Source organism: Vigna umbellata, chromosome 7 (assembly GCF_029865625.1).
Source record: "Vigna umbellata cultivar VRB3 chromosome 7, Vumbellata_1.0, whole genome shotgun sequence".
In the NCBI taxonomy this organism is placed as follows: Eukaryota; Viridiplantae; Streptophyta; class Magnoliopsida; order Fabales; family Fabaceae; genus Vigna; species Vigna umbellata.
Window position 1 is genome coordinate 3,302,384 of NC_142171.1, and position 8,963 is coordinate 3,311,346.

General features: G+C 31.4%; 1 protein-coding gene across 1 annotated transcript; it reads left to right on the plus strand.

The window, feature by feature from the left end:
- Positions 1–2,521: 2,521 nt before the first annotated feature.
- Positions 2,522–8,489, plus strand: QUL2 (QUASIMODO2 LIKE 2). Its single transcript, XM_088094546.1, has 9 exons — positions 2,522–3,500; positions 3,805–3,940; positions 4,161–4,401; positions 5,164–5,386; positions 5,565–5,721; positions 5,833–6,140; positions 7,130–7,262; positions 7,777–7,984; positions 8,186–8,489. Exons 1-8 carry the CDS (start codon positions 2,986–2,988, stop codon positions 7,924–7,926), a joined length of 1,863 nt encoding a protein of 620 aa, XP_087950672.1. The 5' UTR covers positions 2,522–2,985; the 3' UTR covers positions 7,927–7,984; positions 8,186–8,489.
- Positions 8,490–8,963: the final 474 nt, after the last annotated feature.

An 8,963-nucleotide genomic window follows, 5' to 3' on the forward strand; every position in this document is an offset into this window, starting at 1 on the left:
ATCAAAAGTATATATTAATACGAGAGGAAGTTAAAGTTCGAATCTCCATATTATAGGTATGGTTACTAATAATAGTCTTATCTTATTTAGTTAGTTATGATCATATCAAATTCTTAAAATTCAATAATATATTAGACATAAAAGTAAAAATGCTAAACTCTATCTTTTTAATGACGATGTGATCGATAAGTATATATTTAAAATAACAACCATGAAATTAATTTTTATTTTTTATAATGAAATAACTAAGTATTTAAATATATTCAATAATAACCAATTATAAGAAACTTTATAAATTAATAAATTGAGTGTCTCATATGCATTATATACACAACTAATTGGTATTCTTTCCAATCATTTTTAGTATTTGCAATGAGTTTAGAAATACAGTAATGTCATTTGTTTGATTAGTATTGCTATTATTTAAACATATTATTATGAGTTTGATTTCCAAATTTATGTAATTTTTACAATTAGTTTGATTAGTATTGCTATTATTTTACAATTAGTTTTACAAGTTTTTAATACATAAATCATATTTATTTAATTAATTTGTTTTTAGCTTACATAAAAGAGTGGGTTAAATTTTGAGAACTCTAATCTAAAATAAAACCCAGATCTTAATACTAAATAATATTTTTTTTAATTTTAAGATAATACAATAATTAATTTAAAATTATAACAATTAAAATATAAATAGAAAGGGATGAAAAAATGTACATTTGGTGAAACTCTTATATCAGAGCAAATGAGAAGATATCTAAAATTAATAAAACATAATAATAAGACTTAATTTAAGTAAAATAAGAAATTACGTTAACATCAGAGATATTTTAGATTCTATTGAAAATTACTATGAATAAAAGAGTTTATATTTATCTCATGTCACACGTGCATGCTGGGTGGGGAATTTTGAAAGCATTTTATTAACGATCATGGAAGCTATTAGTAATAATAACTTGTAACTGAAGAATGGTTTTCATAACTAGTTAAAGGACAAAACTGTCTAAAACACATAAACACCAAGAGAGAATTTCTAAACATTGATTTATATTTTTTATTTAAATTGATGAAATTAAAATTGTCTTTAAGTTTATTTTTATTTAAATTTATAATTTCAAAAAGTGCAAATAATTTTATAATTTGTTTTAATCCACGAGTACTTTATATATATCCGTGAAATTAAATAGAAATTGCCTACACATGCATGCTGCAGTAATAGCTGTAAGTGTACCACCGAATTACGATTTTGTCCTGTACAAAAGTACAAGTATACTATAAATATGAAATACCTGGAACATATCATCTACTCCTAAATGGAAATGCATTCAATTCTAGATTTCATAATCCAACATCAAATTATTAAAATTGGTCCAAACAATAATTAAAAATACTTTAGTTCCTAAAAATCTAAAAAATAATAATCATGGACACATTAATAATTTAAGTTAATACATAAAATCGTAAAATACTAAACATACGTAATTTTTTAAATAGAACTGAGTAAATAATAATAATAATTAAGAACGGAGAGTGTTTAGAAAATCAATCTTTAAATAAAAATTAAATTTAAATTTAATTAGATTTAATACATTTTTGGTCATTAAATTTTGATATAAAATTGAAATTAATATATATTTAAAATTTTAATGTATTTTAGTTTTTAAACTTTAAAAATAAATAATTATAGTTCTTTAAACTTAATTATATGTTAAATTTTTTATATACGTCAAAATGTTTTATATTAAAATTTGATTTATTTACATTGATATATTTATATTTTAATAACATTTGAATGAACAAAATTTAATATAATTTCTTAAAAAATTATTTATTTAATTTTAAAATTTAAAAATAAAATATATCAAAGTTTCACTCAAAAATAATTCTTTGTCCATAAAAATTTAGAAATTAAGATCATAATCGATTTAAAATAAAAACTTGATCCATTTTATTCTCTTCCCCTCGTTCACGATTTTTCTAAAAAAAAAAAAGAAAAGAGAAAAACTGGAACATGGTTGGCAACTACCAGATCTGCCTCCATTTGGTAGCTGTAAGATTATTCCTTAACAAGTTGTCGTCAATGCTTTGGTGGTTCTATTCTTGAAATTTAATAAATGACCATGCTAATAAGTATCTTAGTTAAGAAATTAATTAAAGAAATATTAATTGATTAAAAAAGAAGAGCAAAAAATTGATAGCAATTAATGAAAACTGGTGTGTTAACTATTATTTGTATTTTGATAATTATAATTATAATTATAGCAAAAACGTGGAGAGAGACGCACACAAAGAAAATTGTTAACACACTTATGTTGAACAAAATTTGTATATATATTGTTTTGTTTGTTTAATGAATGCTAGATTAGAAGACACCAATTTTATAGGGTAGTAATTTAATTTAATTCCAAAAGTAGTTAAATGTATAAAAGGTCATTAATTAAGATCAATAATGATGTTGTTGTTTTGAATCTGATTAATAATGGAAGCTTGAGAGGCATATAAAGTAAGAAAGAGATAATGTTAGTTTTGAAAGCAAGGAAAGTTAGCAATCTAAAATAATCTGGACCCAACAACAACAATGCTCTTTTTCTCACCATTTCAGAATCAATCGATCTCTAAATCAATCTCAAGCTCTTCTTCTTTTTCTTCTTCATCATCGTCATCATCTCCGCGCAAACCCTAATTCCTCTGTTCGAAGCCAGGCGCAATCGGATCCGCGTCGCTTTTTCAAATTCCAATTTACCGGCGATCTGGTTGATCTTTCGCACGCTCGCTATATCCTCCAATTGGCATTGCACGACCGTCTCTCTAAACTTTCGTGATTTCGCGTTCTAATCTGCGTTTGTGGTTCAATTGCGTGAGTTGTCGTTTCAGTGGTAGGAGAGAAGTGAGGATTTGCGGTGTCATGGTTGAAGGACTAGGGTTAAAGGAGTTTACAATTTAGTGTCGTTTTGAATCTGCGTGTGACTCACGATTTTGGACATGAGAAGCTCTTGGTTGAAGAAACAGTCTTTCGTAATTGGCCATAAGCCGCCACTGAGCTGGTTAATCCTGTGTCTGATAAGTATCCTTGCACTGATTGCAGTGTTGAGTTCATCTTCTTCTTCGAACACCGATGATTCAGCGTCTCGCACTGCGGAATCGCTAATCTACACGAATTACAGAAGGATAAAGGAGCAGGCCGCGGCGGATTACTTGGAATTAAGGAGTGTGTCGAGTGGTGGCGCGAGGCAGAAGGAGGTGGAGCTTTGCGGCAAGGAAAGGGAGAATTTCGTGCCGTGTCACAATGTCTCTGCGAATTTGATTTCTGGGTTTAAAGACGGAGAGGAGTTTGATCGGCATTGCGAGGTGTATAAGGTGTCGGAGAGGTGTTTGGTTCGGCCTCCCAAGGAATACAAGACTCCCTTGCGGTGGCCGAGTGGGAGGGATGTCATATGGAGCGCAAATGTGAAGATCACCAAAGATCAGTTTCTTTCCTCTGGAAGTATGACCAAAAGGTACTTACTGTAATTAATTAATACGGTGTGAAGTTGATCCCCTAACCATTCTTTAAACTTGGGGTTATAGTTGCATTGCAATTTTTAAAATAGCAGAAAATTATGAGTAACTGCAGTCGAAATGTGATAGCAGAAGCCTCTTAGCAATTTAAGAACCTTATAACCGCGTGATCTTTTTCGGGGGAGGGGGTGGTAAGACGAAAAGACTGTTTGAATGGCTTCTGTCTGTTCTGATTCATTATGATTGATTGCTTTTTAATCTTTCTTATTTTCATTTTCTTAAATATTGTGGTGATTTCACTAGGTTGATGCTATTAGAAGAGAATCAAATCGCCTTTCACTCGCAGGATGGGTTCATATTCAACAGTGTGAAAGATTATGCTCGCCAACTTGCAGAGATGATAGGCTTAGGAAGTGACATTGAACTTCCTCAAACCGGTGTAAGTCTTCTGTCCAACATTGTCCACTGACTTTTATTCTTTTGGGAACTAGTATGCTTTACACGGACAGGGTTTGTGCAAAATAGTTCCATGTAGTAACAGTAATGAAAGATAATGTTATTTAGGTGATTATGTCCTCTTTATGATTCTCATTAAGGACCATGTTGTTTTTGTTCCATAATATGTATATGACTGATCTTCATTAATTACTTTATAACAGATTCGCAATATACTAGATATTAATTGTGGATTTGGTAGCTTTGGAGCTCATTTATTGTCACTGAAAATAATGGTGGTTTGTATTGCGGCCTATGAAGCTACTGGCAGCCAAGTTCAATTGTCTCTTGAGAGAGGTCTTCCAGCTATGATTGGCAACTTTATCTCCAGACAGCTTCCATATCCGTCATTATCATATGACATGGTTCACTGTGCTCAGTGCGGCATTGTGTGGGATGAAAAAGGTAATTATACAGTTTATGGGCATTCATCACTATTTTATTCTTAGCAGAGTAGATTTCCTTGTTGACATTATACTTACAAATTCTATTTGTGTTTTGCCGTATTGTTAACTGAAATGTTGATTAACAGATTCATATTTTTGTGAATCTGAATTTGAATTCCACGTAATTGTTCAAAAAGTTGTATTTTACAACAAATGAGAGAAAAAGACTCAGTATTGTGCACAATATTTGGTGCTGTAGATTTTGAGGCCAAATAGGTATGATTAGGCTGTCTGTCAAATGTCAAATTAGTGACTAATTATCATCAACTCTTGAAATGCCACAGTGCAGTAACCTTGTGTTGGAGATATAAAAAGCATTCTTGGTCTTCACCTAACATCTCAAGTGTATTTGGCAATTGATTCTTGATATATCTTTGTTTCAAACGTTTAGAAGTCAGATCCTTGTTACATCCATTCTTTATGATTTAATTGAATTTCATCGCTAGAAAAAGGTGGGCCTTCATTCAGTCATAAAAGTTGCTTACTATTTGAATTGAGTAATTTGTTTGTCACGAATGAAATTGATGGCTGAAATAGGTCTCTGAAATGTTTGTATGAGAATGTGACCATTTTTTATCATTCTCTCTCTCTCTCTCTCTCATATCATTACCATTTCCTTATTCTCTTTCCATTATTCCATTGACCATCCTATAAGTGAATATCATTTAGCTTCTGTATGAACTGCTGTCCCTTGCTTTCTAACATTGACTTCATCCCTCAGATGGATTGTTCCTTATAGAAGTTGATCGTGTTCTTAAACCCGGAGGATATTTTGTTTTAACCTCACCTACAACGAGACCACAGGGTTCATCAAAGGATAAAAAGAGAATAATGTCAAACGCAATAGAAGTGTTCACCCAACAACTCTGCTGGACTCTCGTAGCTCAGCAAGATGAAAGTTTTGTGTGGCAGAAGGCTACTGATGTTGGATGTTATGCATCTCGGTAAGGATAACTGTAGTAACATGGGTGATGTAAATGATAAATAATTATTTGAGCAACTAAATTGTTTCTCTATCTGAGATGGCTACCATCAACTATCACTAGTTGGGCTGCTGGCTCTTCATTGAACACTTTCACTTATAACTATAGGTTTTCAGCAACATTTGTTTCTTAATTGTAGTAAGCAGAGTACTATACAGCTATGTGAAGGAGAGGATACTCAGTCATATTATAGGCCTCTTGTGCCATGTATAAGTGGGACGTCTAGCAAGCGCTGGATTGCAATACAGAACAGATCTTCTGAATCTGGATTGAGCTCGGCTGAACTTAAAATTCATGGAAAGTATTAACAGATTTCTTCTGCATGTCTTTCTTCTTGTTTCTTCCCCTCCAAATTTTGTTCCTTTCTGTAATGCTTTTCCTTTTCATGATTTTTCTTTATTATTGCAGGAGTTCAACCTGAAGAATTTTATGAAGATTTGCAACATTGGAGATCAGCTGTCAACAATTATTGGTCGTTACTTACCCCGCTAATTTTCTCTGACCATCCAAAGAGACTTGGAGATGAAGATCCATTCCCTCCATATAATATGGTCCGGAATGTTATGGACATGAGTGCTAATTTTGGGGGGTTGAATGCTGCCCTGCTCGAGGAGAAAAAGTCAGTCTGGGTTATGAACGTGGTTTCTTCCACAGCTTCTAATGCACTTCTTCCTCTTATACTAGATAGAGGTTTTGCCGGTGTCATGCATGACTGGTGAGTTGCTTGTTTTACTGTTCATGATCTAAAAAAGTTGTCTGTGAAACCATAATATAAACAAGGTTTCCATACACATGAAAAATTGTTTCAGGTGTGAAGGTAATGACTGTTTGAGGGTTATAAACTGATAATTTCACTAAGCCTGATAAAGCTATTTCACTTGCCTTATTATTTATTATTGGCTCATTCTTATAACAAATGACATAAGAATGGTGTATGCTAGTTGAGAAAGTAACAGCAATTTTAGATACTTTACTTCAAGAACCATGGTGATTTTACTGCTTAATGTGAAAATATCAGCATTGAAAATGATTTAGTGATGTATGTACAAAAATAGTTCTTTAGCAACTTCTTATGTTGTAAATTATTGAATGCCATTAGATCAGCTAACGTAGACTTTTAATTTAGAGTCCATTTATTTCAGTTATTTTTTCCATGAAAGATCTATTTTATTTTGAAGATTATTAGCGTATTTTTTTTTTAAATGTTTATTTAAAATCAGATCTGAAAAATAACAGATTTCTTAGTTGAATTGCTTTTGGGGGAATAAGCATGTAAGTATAGCACTCTTTTGAAATGAAGAGCATTTTTTTATAATTGTCACCAAACAAATAATAGTCTCTACGTTTCATAAAATCTTTAGAAAGTAAATAATTTTATATACATTTTTAAAAAACGTAGACAGCATGCATAAAATACCAATAATTTATATCTAACATTCAATGTTGAGATTTCAATACCTAATGTTCAATGTTCTTTGTTTTTCTTTTCTTTTTGAGATTGAATTTGAAGATGAACGTAAGGTGGATACATGCACTTGATCTATTGGATTTGGAAGTAGACGTAGTTCTATTTTGAAACCCAATTTTAAAGAACGTCATGCTTCTGTTTGGAATTGATTGACAACCTCTTCGTAAAAGAGTTATCGCTTATGAACTTCCGAGTAATTCATTTTTGTATACGACTACTAATACATTGATCTTCAGGTGTGAACCTTTTCCCACCTATCCCCGGACATATGATTTGCTTCATGCAGATGGACTTCTTTCACATCTCTCCTCAGAGAGGTGCAGCACGATAGACTTGTTCCTGGAGATGGATAGAATATTGCGTCCAGAGGTATGTTGTGATGGTGGTAATATGAAATATTCCCTCTAATGATTTTTATAAGAATCTCTTCGAAAGTTCTCCATAGTTCTTATCATAAGACCCCTTTCAAATGTCTAATTTTTTTTATGGAACCCAGATCCTCTCTCTTGAGGATAGACGAATTTACTCACTATTCAGAAGTATCCCTTTCATTCACTTTATCTTTTCCTATATAGAAAGCAAAATGTCAGTACTTAAGTGGAGATACCTTAATTAATTGGGTGGAAAGAGATTTAAAAACGGTATCCCAATAATTTTAAGGATAATTCTGAAAAAAATAATTATAGAAATTGTTGATTAATTTTATACCACTAATTAAATCTACTAAATTTCTTAATTCTTGTGGAGGGTTAAAGGGGTCTACATATGAGACCAAAGGTAGCAGTTATTGAATTTGTCCATCTGAAGACAAGTAGTTTAGTCCCAGTATATTGGAATGATCAATGAAGCCTTACTTTTTTTTTACGTTTCATGGTTTTTGTAGGGTTGGGTCATTCTTTCTGATACTATGAGAGCTATTGAGATGGCTCGCATGGTTGCCACGCAAGTACGTTGGGAAGCAAGGGTAATTGATCTTCAGAATGGAAGTGACCAGCGGCTACTTGTTTGCCAGAAACCTTTTTTGAAAAAATAATTGCTTATGGAGCACTAGTATATCTCACCATGATAAATGAATACAATTTTTTTGCTCGGTAATTCCTCTAAACCTTCTTTCTAAGCAGTGTAACATCTTACTTTGAGAAAAGTGGGTAGCATTTAGTATAAAATTACAACATTTTAGATACATTTACAAAACTTGTGTCGGTCATTCCAGTTTGAGCATTGACAAAGAAGTTTGTGAATATGATTCCCTGTAGCATACAACTGATATAATCTGCGTTGTGCAATTTCAGAGAATGAATTGTTTAGTTGGCACATGTTTGTATATACAAAGCTCAGAGCCTTGACGTTTTCAATCGTGTCCACATCCTGATCAGAGGATTGAGGAAGCTGTAGATTGTGAAGGTTCTTGTTGAATTTAGTTACCCTTTATTTTTTGTCGAAGTTTGTAGTAATTCATTTTTCCAATATCTTATTAGCATTCTTTATTTTTTTTTTTACTTTAATATTTCTTTATCAATCATTGAACTTCTATTACTTGTGTGAACAATCGCTAATTTTTTGAGAAAGAATGTGAATGGGCATGAAATTGAAGAATGTGGAATAGTTACCTAATCTTCCCCTCGTGTGTGTCCCACTCACATGTGGAATTGACATTGCAATTTAGTTTGATTTATCTGCTGGTGCAAGTGGTTTCTCTTACTTCTAATTTTCAAATTTAATATTTCGAAGGAAAAGCATTTCAAAGGGCATTATTCTCATATAAACATTCTTTAAAAGCAAAACACTTTTAATAGCCAAGAAAATAATAGATATAAAATCATCACTAATAACTTCTTTTTTTTAAATGTTTATTTCTAACAGAACATAAATTCAATTTAAGAATTAAAACTTTGTAAATTTTATTTTCATTGTTATGAAAATTAATTAAATTTTCCTTCTAAAAATTATACAGTTTTTATTATTAGTTTATTTCAAAATAATTTGTGTAAACAATTGCAAAAAAAGTTCAGGCGATGACAAATTTCATCATAACACTTTTTTTTTAAAATAAATAGGAAAATATAGGAA